The sequence below is a fragment of the Coffea arabica genome, chromosome 2e, assembly GCF_036785885.1.
Source record: "Coffea arabica cultivar ET-39 chromosome 2e, Coffea Arabica ET-39 HiFi, whole genome shotgun sequence".
NCBI lineage: Eukaryota > Viridiplantae > Streptophyta > Magnoliopsida > Gentianales > Rubiaceae > Coffea > Coffea arabica.
Window position 1 is genome coordinate 10,047,916 of NC_092313.1, and position 26,575 is coordinate 10,074,490.

The window sequence follows — 26,575 nt, forward strand, 5'->3', positions numbered from 1 at the left end:
TGCGAGTATATGAATTTATTGAGATGTGTGTCCCCTCTAAAAAAAATAATTACTCTTTCCTACACCATCAGTGTAGTAATGGATTTTCACAAAAGTAGCCTAAGATGTGTGTTGTATGTATAAAATGAAAATTTGACATTTGACTAAAGAATTTATTATATGTCTGTGACGGGTGAAAATAAAAATTTGTTTACATTATGATGTAGGAAAGATTAAATTAACAAATAAATCGTTGAGATATCATGATTTAGTAATCTAGTAGGGTAAGTTGCGGACAAACGAAAATAAATTAAAAGCAGCCGTTACAACAAAAAGCCTCTAAAGATAACAAAAACAGAGTGATGTTGGGTTTTGTCCAGAATTTTCTTAACCGAAGAAAACGTTAATGAAATTAAATTCTAGGTTTCCCAAATCTGATGCAATTTTTTAACCGACTTTTCCATAATTTGAACCCTAGTCCCACACTGCTTAGGAAATCTCAAGTCTCAAATACCATTACACATATATAACTTTCACTTCCGCAGAAAGAAACCCATCAACCAAATTAATTACTTTCTTAATTTCCATCAGGCGATTCACATCGAAAGTTGGTTCTTTCTTCTGCCTGCTCAATATTCCAATTTGACTTTCCCTGTTTTTTCATCGATGGCTGGGGAAGGTTTTGAGTACGATTCTCACTTTTGGCAAGACAATGCTATCATCAAGAACGAGAAGGATTTACCGTCAGACATCTTTTACATTCAGATCCGTTACCGGGAGATTCTCCTACGTAGCAACCTACACCCACAAGAAAGATTAGAGCAGCCTTTTGTGGAAGAACCAATGAGCCCATTAATGGTGAGGTCGTTCTGGGTTTCGAAGACTTCGATGCTGCGGGATGATCATGGTTATGGGGCAGGAGCTGCTGTGCTATACGAGGTTCTTGCTTCCTTGGGAATTCCTCGTTATTTCATCACGCTTACTATCGATGAAGTGTCTTCCTATGCAGCAGCCAAGATCACAGAGCCAAGGAATATTGGTCGTGAAGTTTTGCCAATTGTTGTTGCGATCGAAGCTTCCAAGACGGAATCCATGGACGAGGGCACTATAGCCCATCCTGGAATTTCGAAATTTGACATGCCTGCCACCAAGCGTCGAAGGATCCTCGTGTGATAAGACGAATTGAAGAATCCGTACTATGAAGGATTGACGATAGCTTTTGCCGTTGTGTTAGGAAACTGTAGACAAATAAATGTTAATCGTTGACATCCTAGATTTATGTTAAAATAAGTTTAGTAGCTTATGCCTCGCAACATTGGAAACATGGCTTGAGTTTGCATTAATTATATCGTCACAAAAGTTTGTTTTGGTTTTATTGTCTGTAATTTTGGTCTTAAACTAAAACTGAAATCGTCATGTAATTGGTCTCAAACCTTTTGGTCGGATGAGTATTTCGTGGCATGACAAATTGAAAATATTGAAATTATCCTTCATTGTGGTCTAGTGAGGGGATTTTCCATGCCTCTGTTTTCTTCCCTTATTTTGTTTATAGCCCTGTTTCTTTTCCCTTATTTTTGTTTGAGTGAATCAGCACAATTAGAAGCCTCAATAGTCTGTTTGACGATAATCTTCCCAATTATCCATCAAGTTGGGTGACCTCTCAAATTCACGGAAGCTTGTATGTTCCGAATCAACTTAAACAAGGCTAAGCTGAAATTTTGTGACTGCACAATTATGTATATAGTTTGTCGGATTAGATATTTTTGAGGGAGGGCATGTTTTTCCCCAAATTTTTTTTTTCCTTTGTTTTGATTGGAATTGTTCCGAGGATTGCCCTTTGTCTGTTCCCCTCAATGTTCAAACAGTAATGAATTTTTTTTCGAAGCAATAGTAATGAAATTTAATCAATAGAGAAAAGAAAACCACGAGATTTCAGACACAGCTTGATTCTCTATCCCCCGAGGGGTCAAATCTATTAAACATATTATTCAGGCAACGCGTATATTTGTTGAAGCCTTGAAGGTACACAACTATATTTGTCCCCAGTGGATTCTGGGATTGCAATTAGAGTTCTACTACAAGTAACAGAATTAAGAATGCAATATGAATGGGAGAGTCATTCCATTGGGGCATGGACAGCACAGAGTTGCCTTTGATATGGGGATATATTACCCTATCAACTCGTGGAAATATTCGATATTTATTACACGACCTAATCACCTAGGGTGCTGCTTGGGGATAATAGTAATAATATACTCTTAAAAGATTCCCTCGTTTAGTTCTACGAACGATCAATTATGTCATGAGGGCATCCACATTAGAGTGTAATTCACATATCACATCAGCATTCAACTATCTTCTCTTTTATTATACTCACATTCAATATATATTACACTCCACATGGTATATATGATAGTATGGGTTCACAATCAAATCAAATATTATTTTAATAATGCACAACTTATATTCCGTAAATAAATAAAGTAATTTTTTAAAAATAATTTCATTATTTTTTAAAAATAATTTATTAAATTTCATTAAATTTTTTCCCTTTTGGATTTTTTATTTTCTAAAAAATAATATTATTAAATTCTGAGTTTGAACAACATATCTTTTTCTATCTCTCAAAGAATAATATATTGTTATTTTTTGAAAAATAATTATGTAATTATTAAACAAATATGTGATACCTCAAATGTGAAAATATCATAATAATCCATACTTAATTAATAATTCTCTATGTAATTAATTGAACTCCATAACATAATATTACATAATTTAATCAAATAAAATGCATATAATAACTTAATGAATACCAGTTTTCATTGTTATTGCCTCCGAACCGTTTCCAAATATGCTCGACCAAGTCCGATCGAAGTTCATGATGTAGTTTTCGACCACGTAATTCCGCGTGCAAAGAGGTTGAGAAAAATAAATGAGAGAGTAAGAGAAATAATAGAGTAGGATAATGAGATATATATATATATATATATATATATATATATAAGGTGTCTTGTGTGTTTATATAGAGAGAACCAAAAAATGACCGTCTAAAAAAAATTGAACGTTAACTTGCACCATGAAATTTCAGCTATTGTCCATGTTTAATCAAATTTATTCGTTGCAAAAAAAGATCCACTATCTCCTCTTTTTCAGCAGCATTTACACGTATTATTCTGATGATGCGTGTAATGCTCATTTCATGGCTTTTGTGGCCATGTAATGAATCTATACCTCCCATGACATGCTATTGGAGTTGCGTTGAGTCCAACAGCATTACCAACACATTTAAGACGATGTTGTAGCATGTACCTTTTTTTTGACACATTATATCATATGCCTTTGGATGTTACATTTGTGTTACACTTTAGTTTATGGATTAATCTTATATACGCTGTCAGTATATACACTATCACCATTAGATATATGACACGTGTAAATTTGAATTTAAAATTCAAAATTTGATCATATGTCATCCATTCAACCTTGATAGTGTATACACTGACAGTGCATACAAAATTTACTCTTAGTTTAATGTGAGTCTTGTACTTTACACATGTAAAGAATTTAAGTAAATGGACCAATGTCATATTAAAACATATAGTGCAATATGACTCAAAACTTTTAAGATAAAATTCAAAATCATTTATTACTGATCATATTTGTTCTGGGTTTATTTAACGAGTGCCTATTTTAATAGGGATTCATTAACACGCTTGAATTCCACTCGATCTGTCATATATATATATATATATATATATATATATATATATATATATATATATATATATACTAACAATTACTATCTTTCATTATATTTTTTCACTTTTTCTAGTTAATTTTTCCAAAATCTAACACCTGAAATATTGGGCACCTGTTAGACATTTTCTGTTATTCTTGGGTCATGTCAAACATATATTAGCATCGCATGTTTATCCGTGTTCCATTCCATGCTTCATGCGTGCTGCCGCACTACTGTGAGTGAAACAGGATCATAGAAGAATCGAGTGATGAATGTCTGAGAACTTTAACAAATGAAGCAATTGCAAATATATAACCTAAAGCATCCCTGTTTAAAGAGCCTTCCAATTTTCATTCTGAACTTCTTCTCTCTTTTTTTAATAAATGAAATTTGATTTTTCAATTTTCTGTTTGTACCAGACAGCATTAAATCTGGCTTACTTAGTGCTTAAGATTTCTCAACAAATTTTCATTTTGCCTACCCTCCCCCCCCCCCCCCCCCCTTTCTCTTTTCCGCTTGAAGATAAGTTAACAAAAGAATCATTTAATACAAAATTGTAGAAAAGAAGAAACCACGCAACTCAATTCATGCAACACCTCTCCTACACAAGTCAATTTAGTATCATATACCTTTTTCAAGACCTCTGTTTCTTGGATTCGAAGGTCATTCATATGCTCGCAATTAATAAAAAAAAAAAAAAAAAATCACCTGAGTCGATTCTACGCATCAAGTATTTGATATTGACAACTGATTGTAATGAGGCCACACATTCGAACTAAAGATCATCTGCCAGTACTAAAACGAATGTAGAAGCAAAAAAGAGAAAAGAGATGAGCAGCTAGCTTGTTATTCTTTCCTTTACCCATGCAAAAGAAACTCTTAACATTCCTCATCACGTTCCTTTGTTCCTCGGGCATCCTCTATTGGCTTGGTCAAGACATTATATATTTAAACAACCATCCAAAATATATCCTGTTCATCATCAATCTTTCCTCAAAACATTTGTCACTTACAACTGCCACAAAAATTTAAAAAAAAAAAGAAAGTATCATGAGCTCCTCGTACCCATTACCAACTCATGCTAACCCTAGTCCGCAAAACCAGCCGGTCAAGCGGCACCACTCTGCCCGTTACTACGCCCATAGGGTGCGAGAAAGCTTAGCAACGAGGGTTTCCAAGCTCGTCTGCTCCATTTTCTTGTTCTTTCTTTTCTTGATTGGCGTGATCACATTCATCTTGTGGTTAAGTTTACGCCCGCACAGGCCAAGATTTCACATCCATGAATTTTCAATTCCAGCTATAGCCCAAGGAAACGGGTTTGAAAATGCCCAGATAGATTTCAACGTCACTGCCCGTAATCCAAACCGGGCGATTGGGATCTTCTACGATGCAATGCACGTTTCAGTAACTTACGATGATCAAGGCATTGGGGCTATTTCTTTGTTGTATCCATTTTACCAAGGGCCCAAAAATACCACAGTTCTTGCTGGTAGCTTGAGTGGTGCTACATTAACCGTCAACAATCAAAGATGGCAGCAGTTTTTAGCTGATCGATCACAAGGAAGGGTAATTTTCAAGCTTGATGTAACCTCGACCATTAGATTCAAAATTTCTTCGTGGGATAGTAAGCATCATACCCTGCATGCTAATTGTCCGGTTGGAGTTGGCCCTGATGGCACCATCTTGCCTGAGTACAAAGATAAAAGATGTCCTGTTTATTTCAGCTGATTAATCTGGATTAAGAGAGGAAATCCCAGATATTTTTTTCTCTTCTTTTTTTTTTTTTTGGTTTAAAAAATTATTATTAATGATTGTGAATTTGATGTAAGATTCGATGTTACTGTGATCAAAATTGATGTATACCTGGAGAGGTGGCATTTCGTGGGAACATGTTTCTCAGAACTCAACTTTCTCTAATGCTTTTTACATTTTCTGTGTCTACGACAGTTTTAATCAATGACGGTCATGTTCATGTACATGATTCGACGCACTGTTTGTTTCTAGTTATATGCTTTAAGAAACAAATCAAGCTTAACCTAAAATACTAATTAAGGAAATTACATTTATTAAACAGAATTCAGATGAGGAAAGCCTTTTTAATTACCATAAAATTTTTTGGAAATAGCTCACACAATTGCATGCCAAATTACAGGATTTTTCTAACGGCGCTTAGTTAGCAGTCATTTGCACATTAATTTATGCAAAACTTATCATATTATCATATGAATGTACAGACTCACATTTATTAGACAAAACCTAAATTATATAGGTAAATTTATTCTATTCTGACAATTAATGTAGTTCGATTTCAAAATGGTTAAGCAAATACATCATGTGACTAATACCATTTCAATGTTGTAAAATCAAGCAATTGAGATTAATTATAGCTCTATCATTTCCAGTGAAACAAAATGGTAATATTAGATTTTATTTTTTTTTGGCCCTAGAAAGAAAGATGTCGAAATCTAGCATACGGTCATTTGGCAGCAACTTTTAGTATTTGGTTTGTGTCCTTAGGGGAGCAAATTAAATCCCTCCGATGAGAGGTTCTAAATTCTAATATGCCACTTGGCAGGGAAATTAACAAAACAAGTGTAAAATAGTCATGCTCTTGCAGCACAAAATGCAGTAGAATATTCAGATATTTAGGTGGCTTCTAAATAGATTCTGATTAGAATAGAGGGAGTGTGTAGGATATATAAATATATATATATATATATATATATATTCCCTGCTTTTGATGAAGAAATAAAAGGGAAAAAAAGAAGGGAAAATAAAAGGAGGAAAAAAGAAGAAGAAGAAGGAGCCTTCTCTTATTCCTGGTCTCGATGGGTGGGGCTTGGGAAGATGACCAAACTGCATTTGGATTTTGGAATGGCTTCCTTGAGCGAGTCATGTCTCAGATTCCTTTTATCTAAGCACTCAAGACTTGGTGCATAACTAAAAGTGAAAGAAAAGCATCCCTTCGGCCTTGGCAGGCATGCCTTCACAACATCAACTAAACCAACCCCATCTCTTCACAACGGTTCCAGATGCTTAATTACTTAGCCTTGCGCTATAACTTGTTTTCTCGTCACCGCCTTCAAATCCCTCAATCTGCAGTGGGAGTCAAAAAACAAAGATAAGATGGTGGAAGTCACGAGCTTCAAACTCTGGATTTCCCAAATCATTATCCTTCTGGGATTGCTAGCCTTCGTCATGTGGCTAAGCATCCGCCCGAAAAGCCCCGACTACACCATTACTAAGTTCTCAGTTGAGAACGGCAACATAGAGTATGCCTTAGAGATTCAAAATCCCAACAAGGATTCAGACACTTTCTTTGACGACTGCATCTTGACTTTTTTCAACAATCAGGACTCCATAGCTTCCACAACCATACCGCGTTTCTCCCAAGATAAAGGGGAAACAACACCAAAAATAGGAGTTGTCTATGTGGATGCAAAGGTGTGGAAAGCATTGCACGACCAAATATCAAATCGAAAAGCTCAATTGCAGGCTGCTTTAGCTTCCAAGATTCGATATCGAACCTGGGGAATTAAGAGCAGGCGTTACGGAGTGCACCTGAAAGCTCAGTTACCAATTGGATCAGACGGCAAGATTCCAAGCAAGACCAAGATGCATAATGGCTCGAAGAAATGGAGAATCAGATTCACGTGAATCATATCATATCACATGTAAGGTGGTTAACTAGTCATTGTTTCAAGATTATGTAGACAGATAAAAGAGTATCATGCAGGAGTTGGGTACGACTGCAGATGTAAATTTAAGCTAAGGGATCATACATTTCTGATCAAAACTAGCACATTTCACATGAAACAACGTTCGACTTGAATGGTGTCTGTTTGATCACACCCACACGAAACCTCCTACTCTATGATTCGGACATGATAAATGAGCCAAGAATAGAGATTGAACGTGTTTTCAGAAAATGGAGGTTCCTGAAATGATTCAGATTGATTTCTCCAATTGAAATTAAGGTACCCCAGGCATAACCTTCCTCAGTCTGCCCCCGTGCAAAATCATAATCCTAATTTCAAACGCCTACTGCAAGAGATGAATGCAAGTAAAGATGTTTAATTACTACAAATCTTTTGGAGGAAAGCAGTTTATTACTTCGCCAATTAACATATAAAACAAGCTCAAGCGGATACAAAGAAAATATTCGGGTCATGCTAATTGCTTTACAGCCTCCTAAGGAATGATATATTACTAATTAGTAATTATCCTCAGCTAAACATGACACCAAGTAAGAATACTTTTGGCAGGCACTCGAAAAAACTTGAAGGATGCAGACCAAACTCGTCAAATTTAAAACTTTTGCAGTTTTCTAACCTCAAAAATCCCTTTAAAGCAGATGTTCTGAGTAAATCAGTTCATTATATGGATAAAAGTTTCTACTGAGTTATAGACATGCTAGTAAAAATTACGGTAATTCCAATTACATTACACCTATCAAAAGTCTCACCCAGTTTCATAACATAAAATGATGCACAGACAAAAGTTTCTTCAAGCATCTAGCTATTTCAGCAGTTTTGTATCCATGTCATCGAGAACCAAGGATAATCATGGCAGTCGCACAAGGTTAGCCATCAAGATCTCAACAGTAGCAGTGATTCCCTAAGACGCACGCAGGTTTCCTACTTGAATGTCTGACGTTGAGCAGCAACTTGTCTTCGCCATTTCCCAATTGGCATCTGCAGCAAAAGCCCATGGAAAATCTTTCCGCAATTACATTAACAATATTAAAATCCTTCTACAGGAACTACATTCAGAATTATTAACCAATTATCCCTTTTTTTGGGGGATAAAGCATTTCATTTATTTCCTTTGGATAAAACATGATTCTGATTTCTAAGTAGCAAAATATCAAGACACTTACAGCAGGGAAGCCACCATAATCCCCTGGCTGATTAATGTCTTTTGTGACACAGCTACTAGCAGCTAATCTGACCTGCATGTAGCAATAAATTGTTGGTCAATGACACATTCATACAGAGATGGCAAAAGATGGGAAAGAAATAAACACTGACATGACGCATTGAAGTCATGATGGTCAAAATAGTATACACATGTAATTCTTGCAATCATCAAAACATTCACAAAGTTAAACATAAGTAAGAAGATAGTGTAAGGTGGAGTCAAGTAAAAAATAACAGTTGAAATGCAGATAGATTATGTTACAAATCAAGTATATGGCTGAGAGCATCTTCTTGTATCAACCACGTGCTTTAAAATACCAAAACTTAACATGACTGTAGTCTAAAACCAAGAGCAATTTCCACTGGAAATGAGTTGTTTGCAGTGAAAATCCAAGTAAACTAGACTCAAGCTGGCTTGACCAAACACCTAAGGTTGCAATAGATAAATATGATGACTATAAGTAAAACATCAGGTACCAGAAACAGCTAATCCCAAGTAGATATGACATTATCATCGTGCATTGCTCTTAGATTTGATTCAATATAACAGTTTGTAACCAGCATAAATAGTAAATTGGTAATGCAACTGAAAATAAGAAAAAGGGATGTCAAATTCTAGAGTAGCATCAGACTCAGTTACTACATCATTATCCATCACTCAATGAAGCTTATATTCACTAAGGACACTGCCCAGCCCTCAATTCCACCATATGCATCCAAGAAGGCTTGGTTAACCAGGGAAAAGAGGGAAAAGAAGGCCAGAAGATGCAATTTTTAACATGAGTAATTGTATGTCTAAAGCAAAAATTCTAACATAAAGAATGAATATATTACTATCACTGGTGAAAAAAAAAAATAATCTCATTTGCCAACTTCATCAAGACACAGTGATCGACTGAAATGGCTATGAGAGCAGTGTTGAAGTAGGCAGCCCAAAATATGGGGGTCGCTACTACCAGATTGGTCCTGCTGCTCTAGGACCTTGGTCCTCCTTCGCAGCAAAAAGAAAAGTAGGCAACCCAAACAATCTACTTTAGCTATAACTTTCAGAATCAAACTATACTTGCTTTGACAATTTTAAAATGCTAAATAATCATCTACCCCTGATTATATAAAATGAATGAGAAGTTTTTCTAGAGACAGGTCAGCTGTGTATATGATTCATGTATGCCTCAGTACCAGCCAAAAAACAAAACCTACACTCAACAAATTTTTAGTTTTCCACAGAAATGCATCTGAAATAAATGCAAAATGAAGTCAACATGATGGTGCGATCATTAGTTACCCTTGATGCAATGCAGACATGATCACGGATTGCAACCCTTCCACCCAGTGTCACGTAGTCACCCATCCTGCACAGATTTAACAAAAAATATATTAACAAAGGCACTAAGTTCCCAACTCCATGTTAGAATTCAATGAAAACTAATACTTTAAGCCAACAGTTTGATCTTTCTTCTTCCTTTTGCTTAAGAGGATGGGGGTCTGAAGAACTAACATACGTTACTGAACCTGCAATTCCAACTTGCCCACAAATCATGCAGTTCTTCCCGATTTGTACATTGTGACCAATCTGAAAGCAAAAGACTACAAATGTGCATAAAGCAGAGGAGGTTGTAAATAAAAAATTGTTAATATACCTGAACCAAATTATCTATTTTTGTGTGATCTCCTACAATAGTATCTCTCCAACTGCAAGCCAAATTATCCTTGTTAAATTTAATTACTGCAAAGCATCTTTCTGTCCATATTCATGAATGACATATAATGACTCAAGGTAGCATTCAGATGATTAGTTACCTGCCTCGATCAATACATGTGTTTGCTCCAATTTCCACGTGGTTACCTATCTTCACGTTCAAATGCTGGAGAGGAGATGGGCAAAGAAGACATATCGTATGTGTTTGAGTACCAGAAAAGGAAATAGAGAATCAAGACCAAGAAATTTTCGAGATCATGAAATAGCATTAAGCACCTGTAACAAATCTTAGATACAGCCTTCAGCTGTATTCATGCATGTTAATCTCCAATGGAAGGATTTGAAACAACTATAAAGATAGTCATATGAACACCAAAAAAGAAAAATTCAGTACCTGTGGCTTCTTCAACATATTACCCTGTTCATCCACCAAAAATCCAAATCCTGGTGAAAACAGCATAAATTACGATTCAAAACATGTCCAACACAATATCAGGTGCATATTCTGCCTCAAGAAATCTAACCTATCTGATGAGTTTTTTATGCATCATAATGGAGAACCCAGCCTTACCATCTTGGCCAATGCAGACACCATTGTGGATAACACAGGAATCACCAATTGTGCAATTTGTAAGAGCAACATTGTATCTATAAAGAAAAATGATAAAAAGAATATGAGATGGATACCTGAGAATCTGAAACATGTTATAATTATTCAAAGACGAACGTTAGTACATTACTGCAACTATCTGTTGGTGGAACAATAGAATCTGACCCTAACTCATATTAGGTGTCTAGTCATTTAGGCAATGAAAATCCTTTTACAATGTGTATGCTTGTGCCAAATACAGTTACTGCTGCAAACAAGTTGTGTTGTGTCTGCAGACCACCTGAGGCTTGACTCAGCATGAGGCTCCAACTTGAATTTTGATGCACAATAGAATGAATTAAGCTGTTGAAGTACATACAAGGACATGTTCACACAGCAAAATCCTAAACTCAACAGGCTTCAAAATATTACAAGATTTCTTCATGGGATAAGCCTAAGCAATAGATCATTGCTTGGACATGTATACGCACACTTGAACCCACATTCACAATTAATAATTGTTCCCAAGTCCATTCAAGTCTATGCAAAGATGCTTTACTTAGCTTGACTCAGCGACTCCCCTAACTCAAAGATTAACTAGAATCTGGAAGGTCAAAAGGGCTACATAGAAGTTATTAACAAGTCATCTTTCACATGTGGAAGGAATTAGTTCTATGCATGTGCAACTCAAACTTAATGAAGGTTGAGCAAATAATAGACAACTACAGCATGTTAAACCAAAAAAGTAGACGATTAACACAAATGCAGTCACTTTCAATCGCAAGCCAGAAGAAGAAACAATGGGACAAAGTATTCAAACACTATCATTTTCAACAATTATGCTGCCCATGCGGAAAAGCTCTAACAATGACTATAGACACATGGATCTATAGAGGAGAAACACCCTGTAGGATTTAGTTTCAGAAAAATCAACAGATCATGCTCAAAATTTTATCACAAAACTTAAATGATTTCTGCATCTAAGAAAGAGAAGTCATGATACCCTACTCTAGTAGATTGACCAATCGTGACATCTGGTCCAACGACAACCCCAGACCCAATAGAAACATTTTCACCCAAAAGAGACTGTGAATGAACTACTGCACCAAATTCTATGACCGCTGTTCGATGAATATATGCTGATTTGTGAAAAGTCCCACCACCATTATGCCACTTCTGAAAGTCTTGATCAACCACAGCATCATCATCTAAGCTTAAATAAAACATATGTAAACTTTGACTTAGTGAACTATATTACTTCAGACTGAAAAACTTGTTCTTGAAAAGAAACACATGACTAACTTAATGGTCAAAACCTCTGAAGTTCCTAAACCTGTATGACAGTATGCAATGAAATGCTATCAGTAGGTGAGACCCATTATGTAGGCAACATTTTCCACTTCCTATGCGTCATGTCAGTTACCTCAACACAGTTAGAATGTAGACAATTGCGATAAGGAAAATGCAGTTTAAAAAAACTTTCAATGTTTGAATTACAACACATTGAAGATGGAATCTCAATCAAAACTAAAAAACTATGGTAGTTAGAAAAGGACTTCAAAATAAGCAACCTAGAACCTTCTGTTATTCATTGCAAGCAACTATCAGACATTTCAATACTGCAATGAAGCTCTGTGAAGGAAGAAAGCAATCCAAATCAATTATTTAGGGAAATGTGTTCATAAATTGGTTATCTCCTTTGAGTGCAGGAAGATCGCAGTTAGGGGTTGCTCTTTTCAAACATGGAAATGAGACTCCCAGTTACATGAACTATGAAATATCTCTAGAATATAATGATCTGCACCACTTCTATGAAGAAACTGTAAAATATCTAATTAATTTTGTTTTATAGATGTTACTGAAAACTTTGGTGCAAACTGAAAAAGCTGCCTAACCAAATTAGAATGGTTAACTATCCAAAAGGCTTAGACTGTTAAAAAAGAGCTCATTAAATAGTTGAATTATGGTCAATATATAAAAGCTGAATAACTAACAAGACACTTTAAAGTACAATTGATCAGTATGGTTATCTGGTCAACCAAGTGAACAAAATTACTAAATGGTCAGTTTTAGTCTAGTTAGCATCTAAAAAAAAGTAATTCTCATCTTCCAAAGTCTCAAAGTTCTTTTTTCAGTTTTGTTAGTTTTAGAACACTTAAAAGTTTGCTGAATTTTAGTTTGAATAATACTCTCAGAGTTCATTTTTTGTTTGGCCAACTGAAATCAATAAAATCCAATCATAAAACATATAAGTCAGAATTTAGATACAAAATAGAAAACCAAACTCATTTTGAAGACCTGAATTGAAAAGTATTACTTAAACCATGGCCAAACTGTTTCCCAAAAGGAAAAAAAATTTTCAAAGCAGTTTGGTACCAAGCCTATCCAAGTGTAGACAATCCGACCTTATTTATCCCCAGAGAATAATACCCGTAAACTATTTTATCTGAAATTGGCAGATGTAATAGAACCAATTCTTCAGTTAAAAATTACACTATATCACAGCAGGTACTTGAGTTCTTGAATGACATTGTTTTCCTGCCACGGAAAAATTAAGCATGCACTTCAAGAGGCTTACTGCATGCTTCTTTCCCTACTATACTGTAGGTCTATAAACAAATTATTCTATATTTACTATCTTACCAAAAAATTCCGCATTAAGCTTAAGCCCGTAAAGTTTTGCAATTATCACAACTTTGAGTATATTTAAAAAAAGAGCAATTTGCCGATGCCATGGAGCATGTTCCAAGTTCATAGCCAGATGCCCAATCATCAGATGTGGGTGCCCGGAGATTGACAGAAGGAGAAACTCTTTTATACGACTCAATTATCAGCAGACAGATTAAGCATGCTCCAAATGCAACGCAAAATGCAACCTGAATTGTTAGTCTTATACTACAATCTAGGCAGTTCATTAGCTTCTTCTAACAACCTAAGCACAATGACTACATCACACAGACAAATTTTCAGTACCATTCTTTCATCTTCAGACAAGAAATCCTCCAAAACCATTCTTCCTCTAACTTTGTTTGTTAATATGTCCCTTCAAGATAAGCCCCAAACCCAACACAAGACACTCACAACAGCTAATTCATCTTGGACTGACAAGAATAACTTCAACTAAACGTACACAGAGTAAGCACCAAACATGTGATCCATTCCAAAAAAATTGAAAAAAATGAGAAAAACCCGGATCACATGTGGCATGATTCACCAAAATCAAAGACTAGATCTTCATGTTCTACATACATATTTGTAACAGGCATTTCAACAAGCAGATGGAGTGCTATGATAAAACGAACAAAACCACAAACTCACCAACACTCATGCTGGAGAACTAGAGTGGCAGTGGACTCACCGGACTTAAGAGAGTCAACCTGAGGCTTGAAGGTGCTTTGATCGGTGGAAAGAAAGTTGTTCATGCAAGTGTTTGAGATAGGTCTAAGTGGGGTGAATACAGTAGAATACTTGTTTTTGTTGTTAGCCATGACGGTTGAAATGTTGTAGGATGAGCAGCCATTTGTCAGTAACAATTTTCTCAACCGAAATGCCATATCGATTAGCAAATGCTTTGGAGCTTTTCTTGAAATTTGGAGCAACCAGTTCAAATGCAATGCAAACTATGCTGCCAATCTATCAATTTCAACTGAAGAAATGGTAGAGGCCTAAAAGGTGTATATTTATGTTTCCTACACAATTCAGGTGAATTTTCCGCTGAGTTGTCAATTTGGTAGTTTGGCCCAAAAGCCGCTCACTCCAGAGTAGCGTAACAAAGGCCGTTTTAATCCACGGCTGAACCTAGTTAATGTGGCGAGAACTATCATAATTGATAAAGGCATTAATTAAAGGTTCATTTAATAAAACTAAAGATTGAAAACTGAAATCTGAAATTTAAATATATTAAATTATTGAATTATTAAGTTCTAAATCTAATATATATCACATTAATAAGTGAATAGCTATTCACTTAATTTTAGGAGCAAGTTTTGCCTACGAAATTCAGTGTCACATAATTAATTCCGATGTTCAATTTTCGTTATCAAATGCGTATGAACATATTAAGATTTGAATCCATTAAGTTTAAGTGCTGAATTGAGTTATCAAACAAGACCTAAGTAACTATGATATTTTTTTTCTACATTCAAGCCCTTTTCCTATGCTTAAAAAAAAACCTTTTTCTTTCTAATTTTTCATTATAAATTTAGTGTATGTTTGATAAAACTGAAGTCTGAAAACTAAAATTTGAAATCTGAAATCTAAAGCATGAATTGTGAGAACCCGTATTTTCCCTAATAATTTTCCTAGGATTTTTCCCCTTTAATTGCATGTTTTCTGCATTTTCTGGCTTAGAAAATTTTCTTGGTGGATTTTATGGGTAATTATAGTTTTTAGATGATTTTTCTAGCATTGGGTAGTTTTTGAAAAATTACGGATAGATTATGGACGTGGGCCCCACTAGTGCGAAAAGTTCGGAAAAATTCGGCCAATAAGGTTAAGTTTCGGATACTGTGTAAAATTTATCGGGTGTTAAGAGATAAGTAGAGAATGTGAAGTGATTGATGTGAGAGGGGGGAAAGAAGGATAGGAATGCATTTAAAGTAGTGACATGTGTCATTATATGGTTGGTGGTGATTTATGATTTACTATTCTTGTTTTTGACCTTTTGACTAATTGGTTAAATATCTTAAAAATTACCACAAAAATCACCATTTCTTACTCCTTGGTGGCCGGCCCTCTTAAGCTCAAGAAGGAAGAAAATTTCTTCAATTTTCAAGTTCCCAACTAGCTCAAATCATCCAAACCACTTGCCTAAACTTGTTTCTACTCCATAAAATTCTTCCATTTGGTGCTAGTGAGTGTTTTGGTGAAGTTTTTTGGAGAAACTAAGGTGTTCTACAACTCTCTCTCTCTTGTTTACTAGGTAAGTGGTGATTACACTTCCTCCTAGACTTAATGATGTTTAATTTGTGCCTAGTGGTGGCTAAAGTGTTGAAATTTGTGATTGATTTCTTGGTTTGAAATGAATTGGTGAAGTTTTTATTTTTTGAGGAATTTTCTGGTTTAATGTGATCATGGTGTTGTGGTTATTTATGATGATTGGTAATGAGGGGTTATGACTCTAGTAGGTGTGAATGATTGATAATTGCAACCAATTTTGGGTTTGGATTGAAATGTGAAAAGTTAGGGTTTCATAACCCCCTTTTCTGTCCGGTTTTGGATCATATGGTTAGAGGCCGAATTGGCCTTTGCTTAAAACATGAAAGTTGTAGGTATTGATGTGTTTGAGATGCCTGTAAAATTTCAGGTTATTTGGAGTAGTGTAGAATGCGATATGTCGTTTTTACTGTTGCTGTTCTGGGTGATCAGAATGTGCGAACTGCGATTGTAATTGTCTGTTTTGACTGGAATTTCTTTGGCTTTGGATGTTGGTGTCTTCTGATGAAATGTAGCTTGATGTCTTAGCTACCGCATGCCTTTGGAATCAATGCATTTGGACCTGTATAGACTGAGTTAGACGAATTACAGTATAGTGTGATTTGTAAACCTGCAATTACGGTTCTGGTTTGGTATTCTGCATTTTTGACCTAGTTGTGCTAGGATTTGGACTGAGTGGCCTTCTACATTGTTGTAGCCCTGTCTTTTAGCTTCGAGATGGTGGGTCTTACACCCTTATCCGATAAGCGTAGCGCATTTTGTGCCATTACCGCATTAGGAGGCCAAAACTGTTTTTGTTGTTGGGTTAAATGAGTTAAATTTCCTGATTTTCTGGTTTGCTTTTATGCTTATATATGCATATGAAACCCTAATGGGGTTGTTATTGGCATGGCTTTATGACTCGTTATCGAGTCTTATGGTATTTGTTTACGTGATTTAGGACGTGACGAGGGTTCACGGCGACCTTTTTAACATCGGTGCATGAAACATCACGTAGTTGAGTGGTGAGTATACTACTCACTTGGATGTTTATAATGTGGCTTTGCTATGTGTGATTGTGATGCCTTGAAGGCTTGTTTGGCTATTGGAAATGATTAGGGTGGGGGTGTACTTGACCGCCCTCATTCCTTTTATTCTTGTGACTGACTGTTTACCGTTTCACTGTATTACTGTACTGCTATATGAGTTATTGGATTCCATTCATGGGATATTGTTTGGGTGTCGGTTGGACGAGTATCCAACGGCCCTACTGTACTACTGAGCTCGACCCCGTTGGTAGTCATTTGAATCGAGGCAGCGAGGGCTTGGTCGTGAAAATTGACTAGCCATGGGGACTGAAATGGGAATCTTGTGGTAATGAGACCCTTGGTTCCGGTGTACTCGAGTATCACCTAAAGCTACTGCTTGGAGTGCGGGCCCGGTTGGGGTATGTTGGGTGGAAGGAATGGAAGTGAAGTGAGGTCTACGGTTTGGTACTTTTAACATTGACGGATGGTCAATGAAGTTGGATCAAGAATTTAAGCGTGGAAATGGGCTCTTGAGAGCCGTCCGTATCCTTTTACCGATTTGTTTTGCTTCTTATTTGTATACTTGAAATGAACGGTTATGCTTAAGTGATCTTTGTTGATTATGTGATAGTTGCTCACTGAGCTTTAGCTCACTCCGTTCCATTTGTTTTCCTTACAGGAAAATGATCATTTTTGGAAGATCATACTTGTTGGTTGCCAAATTGAGCCATGTATATGTCTATTTTGAATAGCTCTTTGTATGAAACCCTAAAGTGTATTGGGTTCATCTTTTGATTGGCAAACCGAACTTTGTCTACCTATGATGAATAGCTTTTGACATGCCAATGTGGTTGTAAATGTTGCATTTCCATGTATTCATCGTTTTCGTCTTTTTTTATTTTGTTATTTTGGTACTTGTGGCTTGTCCGAGCGCGCTTTTACTTTCCCAAAACGTTTTAGAACGCGTGTAACTGCTCGTTAGTCCTGGCGAGAGCTGGGCAGGCAGTCTGCTAACCCCTTTGGTTCGCCTTAGGGGAAAGTGGGGCTGTCACATGAATGTATTAAATTATTGAATTGTTAAGTTTTAAGGGCACGTTTGGAATTACAGGAGTTTATTGAAAAGTACTTCCATAGTAGAGCTTTAATAAAAATACTTATTAACTGTTTAAGTGCTTTTAAATATATTATTTGGAAACATAGTTCAATAAGTACTTATTGTATTGGATAATGTGTAATTTAAAATTTTTTAAAAATGTTTATCTCTTTATTTGATTTATAATATAGGATAAAATGATTAACTTTGATATTTTATTTTTTAAATCACAAAACTACTCTAGAAGTACCAAAATTGAACTTTACCTAAAAGTGCTTTTAACACCAAAAACTCTACTCCTAATTTTATGGAATGATATTCATCTAACAATTTAAAAATACTTTTAGTACTTAAAAGTGCTTTTTGGCCAATAGCACGGCAATCCCAAACGGGACCTACATCAAATACATTTGACTATATATCATATTCAGTAATAAGTGAATAGTTTATCATTTATTTTTTGAAACAAGTTTTGCCTAAAAAATTTAGTGTCATTTAATTAATTCAAATGTTCAATTTTTTTGGGTATCAAACACATCTGAACATATTAAGATTTAAATCTATTAAAAGTGTTGAATTTGGTTATCAAATAAAGCCTCTTAAATTGAGAAAAAAAAAAAAAGAAGGAAAAAGCAAGGTAACTGGGTCAAGGCGAAGTATGTAAGTCAATTAGGAGTTTAAGGCCCAAAGAAGCCCAATCTGGTTTCGCTTTGAGTACTATTTGATCCGCTGAAAGGAATTTCTTGTAGTTCTAGGCTTCGGCCTCCCTTTGATTGGAAAGAAACCCAAAAAAAAAAAAATTCCTGGGCACATTCCATCAGATTGAGGCTTTAGGATACTGGGAGCCGGTTTAGATTATAATATTTTAAAAGTTTTTATAGAAAAAATTAATTGTCGTACTTTTTCAAAAGATGATGAACGTGAAATGAAAATAATAATTAAAAATGCGATAAGGAAATATTTTGACGGAAATTGAAAAAATATTTCTACAAGAAATGCAACCCAAACAAGGCTCTCGAGTTCTCTTCAACTCGTTCAAGGGGTGAAGTTAATTTTTGACGTGCAACTTTGCAAAACTCAGAAAGTATTCTTGACAAAATTTTAATGGACCAAGCCTGTAGAGCTAGAATGAATATTTTATAGGAGTAGAGCAATTCACCCTCTTTGTCTTTCAAAAAAAAAAAAAAAGACTTCTCTCCGCTTAGAGTCAATTAACATATCATACAAATGACATGTGGGGTTACTTTACAGACTGAAGTCATTTACCAATAATGCATGATCTGTTTTTCTAACCAAGTTAATTACCTTAGCAACAATGATTGGCCTATTTTACTGTTTTGCACAAAGATAATGCCTCTTTTTCTTTATATACTACACTATTATCATTTAGGTGACAAATGACGACAAAGCTTTTTTGTGATATAATGTACTTAGGATTAAAAAATAGTTAAAAAATAAAAATTAATTGAAAAACCCTTTTTGCCCTTTACTAAGAGGAACTAGACAAGTAGGCGATGGCAAAAATTTGAATAGAAGATATGATCGTAATATTTGAATAGCTTAGTATAGATCGAGTGACCTAAATTTTGCCATATTCTCAATACCTGGAGTTGATAAGATGGAGAGACAAATTGTGAATTTGGCGTAGACGACTAGTATAGCTTGCGACGACCATGACCGGTGGGTGGGTGGAAGAAAATCGGAAACCGGCAATCGAGTGGGTTTTCAATCGCGTCCCCACCGGCTTGACCAAAAACTGAGGTAGAATTTGACCACTTAGAGGCCGTCTTGACCGTGTGACAGACAACACCTGAAAAGTGTAAACACGAACTTTCTTCCAAAATGGCATTGGAGTCTACAATGGGGCTGCAAGCTGCAGCGTATCATCGTTTTCGGATTCTTCATGAATGAATGATTTTGTTACGCCTGATTTCTTTTTAAAATAAAAATTTTTTAGTAAAAAAACAATTATGTGGCATGTAAGAAACATGTTTATCAAAAATCCTCAGAAAAAAAAAGAAAAATATTTGCTTGAGATCCATTCCTGGACTGGACACAAGGAAACCAAACAACCAATTTTATCATTAAATCAAACATATTAGAGGAAATTTCCAAAAAAAATTCATACTCCTAAGGGGGTTGATGAGCTCAAAGTTTGTTTGCCAGACCACTTTTTAAAGTTTACAGCCGAACCTAATGGGAGCTTCTTTTGGTGGTTACAATGAGAAAGGGGAAAAGCGAATTCAACTCCATTAGAGATCAGAAACAAAATCCTAATCTTCAATTTATGAAAGAACTTTCAATTTCATTTTATGTGTGTGGGGCGATTATTGGTAAGTTGGTGACTGTGAATGTGAACTGTGAAGCATGTAATAAAGGAGGAAAACAAAGGGAAAAGGGTTTGCTGAATATTTTACTTGCAATTTCATTTTTGTACTAATAAGAATCTTGATGCTATTCACTCACAAGGATAGACGTTAATATAGTCAACTTATAGGATTTTTTTTTTTTTTTTGTGATTTGGACAAGTCTACCGTCCCTCAAAATCAAGGCAGTAGCAATTATAAGTTCCATAATACGAGGTTTGAGATTCCATTTCCCCCAATACCAAATCCTTAAGAGCTTCGAGATAGTATTTCATTTCATGGAGAGGATAATACTCTCGATTACGTGCGCGTGACATGTTGCAATAAATTTCCTAGCGTACCAGTCCCATCAACTTCACAATCCCTCCGCCACAGTCTACAAGCAAAGAACTCGTAACGGGATGTTCACGCAACTGTCTATTGGGGCCTCAAATTCTCGGTCGCAGAGCATTCGATCCCATCAATAAAAAAAAGAAAAAAAAAGTAACACGTGGCTAATCCTCACGTGCTTTTGTTTATCAAAAAAATTGGCTGAGTCCGACTGACCCATAATCTCTCTCCTCCTTTTCCTCCATTCCCTTCTATCTTTTCCCACATCTCTTCACCTACCATTAGGGATGGTTTTCAAATCTTTCGTTCTTTTTTTTTAGATTTTTTATTTATTTAATACATAAATTCAATTAAAAAGTTTGAAATAATGTGATTTACAACTAATTCTATACAATTCAAATTTAAAATTTAATTTTTTTTCTATTTCAAATGAGTGTTTAATAAATAATTTATAGGGATAATTTCAGAAACCTCCCCTGAGGTTTCTGACATTTACACTTACCTCCCCTGTGGTTTAAACAATTACACTGACCTCCCCTGAGATTACTAATCCTTTACAAATTCAGTTCAAATGATTAAAATATTATTTTAGAGAGTAAAATTAGAATTTTGTACCTGATTTGTCCTTTGTGTTACATGTCCAATGAATGGCAAAGTATTACAAATTAATTAACAATTAATAAACTTTAACGAGCGTAGTTTATAGGCAAATACGTATTGCCTATTTAAAGTACCAGCTCTTTACATGTATTTTACTTTCAAATATTTACTTTATCATAAATATTTATTCTCAAATACAGATTTGTATTTACTCTCAAATATTTAATTTTTGTTAAACACAAAACCTACCAGTTTTTCTTTCGTAGAAATATTAATATAACACTTTTTCAATTTTAGTTATAAATATTTATGTATTTAACATAAATTAAATGATTCAGGATAAAATATCCATAAAGAGCCAATACGTTACACATGTAATGGAGGAAACCATAAAAAATTAATATTTTATGAGGCCATTTATTTTTTAAAAAATATTTAATTTATATTAAATAGATAACCTACTGATTTTTTTTGCAAGAATATTACTGTAACACTTTTTAATTTTTAATTACAAATGTTAATATATTTATCATAAATTAAATATTTGAAAATAAAATATCTGTAAAGAGCCGATACTTTAAATAGGATATGCGTATTTGCCTATAAACTACACTATTTAAAGTAAGGAGTATAGTTTATTGATTTAAGTTAAGGAGTGTAATTTATTGATTTAAGTAAGGAGTGTAGTTTATAGGCAAATACGCATAACTTATTTAAAGTACCAGTTCTTTACAGGTATTTTATTTTTAAATATTTAATTTATAATAAATATATCAATATTTGTAATTAAAAATTAAAAGGTGTTACAATAATATTCTTGTAAAAAGAAAATCGATAGGTTATCTATTTAATATAAATTAAAATTTTTTAAAAAAAGAAATGGCCTATAAAATGTTAATTTTTTATGGCTTTCATCCATTACACGAGTAAAGTATTAGCTCTTTATGAGTATTTATTCTGAATCATTTAATTTATGTTAAATACATAAATATTTGTGACTAAAATTGAAAAAATGTTATATTAATATTTCTACGGAAGAAAAACGGGTAGGTGTTGTGTTTAACAAAAATTAAATATTTGAGAGTAAATACAAATCTGTATTTGAGAATAAATATTTGTGATAAAGTAAATGTTTGAAAGTAAAATACATGTAAAGAACTGGTACTTTAAATAGGCAATACGTATTTGCCTATAAACTACGCTCGTTAAAGTTTATTAATTGTTAATTAATTTGTAATACTTTGCCATTCATTGGACATGTGACACAAAGGACAAATCAGGTACAAAATTCTAATTTCACTCTCTAAAATAATATTTTAATCATTTGGACTGAATTTGTAAAGGATTAGTAATCTCAGGGGAGGTCAGTGTAATTGTTCAAACCACAGGGGATGTAAGTGTAAGAAATTATCCCTAATTTATAATCGCAAGCTGAGCCAATTTCTTAAAAGACGCGGTAAACGAATACGACCTGAATGCGACCGAATTCCTTGGGACCGACGATTTGAACTTTGAAGTCTATTGAGACCTGAGACTTTGGGCCGAACTCCAACGATTAAGATTTCAGCGTATTTGGTTGGCTTACAAAGGTTTTTTTTTTAGCTGTTGTTAATACTGACAACAGGGGGCCTGTAAATGCGCGATATAACAAACATAAATACCAATAAGATGAAAAGCATAATAAATATTACTGACACATCAGGATTGATGCTCTACATTTAATTTTCATCATTTAATTCAAAAATACTCCATCTCTACCCAAAAAAAAAAAAACACACACACACACACACACTGCTGTCACGATAATCCCGATATAATAAAGTCAATAATCTACTAATAAAAACATGATTTCCAACTATTCTGGAGCAATTGGTTGTTTCGCTCAAGCAAGTGATATTAGCACAAACGCCATCCCAGAGCTTGAACATGATGAAGATGTGCCTATTTTACTGTTTTGCACAAAGATAATAATGCCTCTTTTCTTTATATACAACATTATCATCTAGGTGAAAAATGACGTCAAAGCTTTTTGCTATATAATGTACTTGAGATTAAAAAAAAGTTAAAAAGAGAAAAAAATACTAACTCATCTAAGTAAAAAACGTATTTGTCATCTAAGTAATTTTTTTTTTCAAATAATAACTTCTCCAAACACACTAATTCACACGATGAATCATTAGCCTTTTTTGCCCCTGGAGAGATATGATATTTTAGTATGGAAAAAAATATAAAATATAATTATGATTAGACGAATTAAATGCTAAAGATAAAGATAAGGATGACCTACAATCTTAAGCTCATACTATTCATTTTGAAATTTCATGTTCAACTTAGTATAGCAATAATGTGTCCCAGTAGTTTTTTTTTTTTTTTTGTCGCAATGGTAACGTTTCTATAACTTAATCTATCTTAATTTAGGGAGAGGAAACCGATGGAAGTAAGAACTCCATCGAAGAAAGCCACTGAAAATCGTCACATATAGTGACAATTTTTGATGAGAAACAAGGGTTCCTAATACTATCAAGACTTAAATACTTGGCAGTGACCACCAGGCCCTTTGGCATGGTGGCTATCCTAGTAGCTAAAAGGCCCTTTTTTTCCCCATTTTTTGCCCTTTACCAAGAGGTACTAGACAAGTAGACGACTAGTGCGCGAGCATGACGGGTGGAAAATCGGAAACGGGCAATAAAATGGGATTTCAAACGTGTCCCCACCGGCTTGATTAAATCTTAGTTAGAATTTGACGACTTAGAGGCCGTCTTGAATGCTGATAACACCTGTGAAGTGTAAACACGAATTTTCTTCCGAGAAACCAAAATGGCATTAAATTTGCTATAAACTTGAAAAAGACTGCTGAATGGAAGTATGACTTCCCAGTTTGGCCGCTTGAGAATTGAGATAGCACAAGCAGATTGTAAGGGCCTTTGTACCCGGATTAGCATATTAATAAAGTGCTGTCGTTTTGAAGAAAAAAAAAAAAGAAGCCAAAATGGCATTGGAGTCCGTAATGGGGTTGGAAGCCATCGTTTTCGGATTATTCAAGATAATCACCGCATTAGGCAAGAAAGACTTTTGGACTGGACGTGAGGCGAAACCGCGAAAGTGGTCAAGACCCAAATACCATTTTCTCCGGGCAACTTTTGGACCGTCGTTTACTCTTATTTCCCGAAGGATAGGGTTTTCCAGTTCCTTAACCTCGACGAAGCTTCCTCCGGCAAATGCCTGTCTACTGAAACTTGTGTATGGGCGATTAATTCTTTTCATCCAATTTGAAACAGTTGGAAGGAGAAAGGTCTTCGGCCAGTGGGTGCGATGTCAGATTAGTTAATCTTTGTTCTAGAACTACTCGAATCAAGAGAAAAATAAATAGAAACACTCATTTACAATTAAAACAGCTACACTGACTGCTTTTCCCCCTTTTTTTTTTTTTTAAAGAAAACAAATAGTTTCATTTTAACCACTAAAAACATGTGCAGGACTTATGCTTACGAAAGGACCCAAAAAAAAAAAAAGTAAACTATTTTTAGATGTAGCCTTGTTTGGACAGCCATTTTTTGCCGAAAATTGCGTCGTTTTCCTTGATCATATTTCCCTATTACCTTTTTTCCTCACATACATTAAATCACTACAATAATTTTTTACAAAAAATCCTAGAAAATGCAATCCAAACACAACCTAAAGATACATTTTCGACTGGTGTTCCAATATTACACTAGCCTATCTTGTAAATATCTTGATTGATTAAAATATTTAGAGCATATTTTTTAAAATACCTTTGGACATGATCAGATGGTGTATCTTTAGCTTTTCATTTAAATGTCGTGTTACATGAACTATACTCAAAGGATCTTGCACTATGATTAAGCACTTCAAAAATTCGAACATGAATAGTTGCCTTTGCGTATCTAGTAGGAGTTAAAAAAAAACTTTTACAGCCAAACAAATTTTAAGTTATTGCAATAATGATCTTTACGGAATCAGTTAAGAATTCACAAGATTATCTAATGTTTGGTGATTAAGAAAGATTAATTTATGCTGTAACTTCGAAGACCAATCAACTCCATACTAATGCCACGAGTTTGAACTTTAAAGGTAATGCTTTTTTGGAGCTGTGCTTAGGGGCTGTTTGGTAAAACTGAAGCCTGAATTCTAAATTCTTAAAGTTAGTGTTAAAAGTACTAAGTTGTTGAATTGTTTACATTGTATCTGTTTGGTAACTAACTAGATTATAATATTGAATTGAAATATCGCACAAAAATGTGTTTATATATATTTTTTAAAAATTACCTTTATTTGTGTATTTAGAGAACAAGAAAAATAAGAGAGAGAGAGAGAGAGAGAGAATAATGAAACAATTCAAAGATGACATTTAAATATGTATATTTGTGTGTAAAAAAGTGTGTGTACATGCATGTGTGTCTCTATGTGTGTTAAACATAAAGAAAACAAACGTATACCACATGCGAGAATAGAATGAAAGTGTTTTATGTGTGAGAGATATATAATATATGTAATCAATTTAGAAGATTCAGTGAAAATTTTTCACTTAAAATTTTGTACACGAATTGATCAGTAGTTAATACATTAATTGATAAAGCATTTTTATTGTCAAACACGTTAAATCCAAAAGCTCTGAATGAATTAATTTTCCTCGCGTAGAGTTATCAAATAGGCCCTTAGTCTCTCTATCCAAAAGAGTCACTGAATTACTTAGAATGAATTCAATATATCCAGGTGCAACCAAACACATCAGTTCACTATACAAATCTTATGAAATGTAAATTTAGTCGAGTTCATCCGTTAGTTTTTTATTTCACTATTTATGTGATGCTATTGAGTTTATGATTTATGTGTATTGATCCTGCTACTGTAAGCTAGGGCAGTTTCCCTGTGCAAATTGCTTAATTTTGCAACCAAAAAAAATAGAGGAGTCCATGAATTCGACATGTGCTGGTGCAGCCCTTTTAACCCAAAGACGACGTGACCCAGACGGATCTTCATTATTCTCATGGCTACTGCCCAAATTAATTGTACCAAACGTCATCGTCGCTTCCGTCACGTGACATCAACGATGATGTACATTTAGTTGAAATTCATTTGTGGAGTAATTTCCTGTTTTTCACTATTCTTCTGTAATGGAAAAAACAACTTAACACAAAATTCATTCTTACTTCTCGCCATTTGTTGTATCCGGGATGTTTCCCCTTACTCGTCAGTCAGTCGTCACCTTTGTAAAAGTCATATTGTAAAAAAAAGTTTGTCAAATAAGTGCTAATGAATACTCGTAAAAAAAAAAAAAAAATCCTAAGAATATGA

At 34.6% G+C, this 26,575-nt stretch overlaps 2 protein-coding genes and 1 pseudogene across 4 annotated transcripts; 2 read left to right on the plus strand and 1 right to left on the minus strand.

Annotated features, from left to right (window-relative positions):
* Positions 1 to 4,684: 4,684 nt before the first annotated feature.
* Positions 4,685 to 5,622, plus strand: LOC113730840 (NDR1/HIN1-like protein 26). Its single transcript, XM_027255792.2, has one exon. It carries the CDS (start codon positions 4,772 to 4,774, stop codon positions 5,447 to 5,449), a length of 678 nt encoding a protein of 225 aa, XP_027111593.2. The 5' UTR covers positions 4,685 to 4,771; the 3' UTR covers positions 5,450 to 5,622.
* Positions 5,623 to 6,847: 1,225 nt separating this feature from the next.
* On the plus strand, positions 6,848 to 7,399 carry LOC113730842 (protein NDR1-like; annotated as a pseudogene).
* On the minus strand, positions 6,897 to 14,713 carry LOC113730841 (probable UDP-3-O-acylglucosamine N-acyltransferase 2, mitochondrial). Of its 3 annotated transcripts, XR_011840197.1 has the most exons (11): positions 14,287 to 14,713; positions 11,932 to 12,136; positions 10,911 to 10,987; positions 10,734 to 10,783; positions 10,441 to 10,505; positions 10,281 to 10,332; positions 10,143 to 10,213; positions 9,926 to 9,992; positions 8,601 to 8,672; positions 8,187 to 8,415; positions 6,897 to 7,248 (listed from the first exon to the last, which is right to left on the minus strand). XR_011840197.1 is itself a non-coding variant. In XM_027255794.2 (10 exons), exons 1-10 carry the CDS (start codon positions 14,480 to 14,482, stop codon positions 8,359 to 8,361), a joined length of 912 nt encoding a protein of 303 aa, XP_027111595.2. In that variant the 5' UTR covers positions 14,483 to 14,713; the 3' UTR covers positions 8,079 to 8,358. The 3 variants fall into 3 exon arrangements, 2 of the variants coding, with proteins under 2 accessions (XP_027111595.2, XP_071934949.1); XM_027255794.2 differs by lacking the exon at positions 6,897 to 7,248 and having other exon boundaries at positions 8,079 to 8,415; XM_072078848.1 differs by lacking the exons at positions 6,897 to 7,248; positions 14,287 to 14,713 and adding an exon at positions 14,247 to 14,271 and having other exon boundaries at positions 8,079 to 8,415.
* Between the last annotated feature and the right edge of the window lie 11,862 nt (positions 14,714 to 26,575).

Bases quoted from the DNA above. Each gene is read 5' to 3' on its own strand.
- LOC113730840 (XM_027255792.2), top strand. From the start codon at position 4,772: ATGAGCTCCTCGTACCCATTACCAACTCATGCTAACCCTAGTCCGCAA.
- LOC113730841 (XM_027255794.2), bottom strand. From the start codon at position 14,482: ATGGCATTTCGGTTGAGAAAATTGTTACTGACAAATGGCTGCTCATCC. The intron at 10,333-10,440 runs GTAACTAATCAT...TTTGGCTTGCAG, and splicing joins ACATGTATTGATCGAGGCAG to TTGGAGAGATACTATTGTAG. The intron at 8,673-9,925 runs GTAACTAATGAT...TGCTACATGCAG, and splicing joins ATGTCTGCATTGCATCAAGG to GTCAGATTAGCTGCTAGTAG.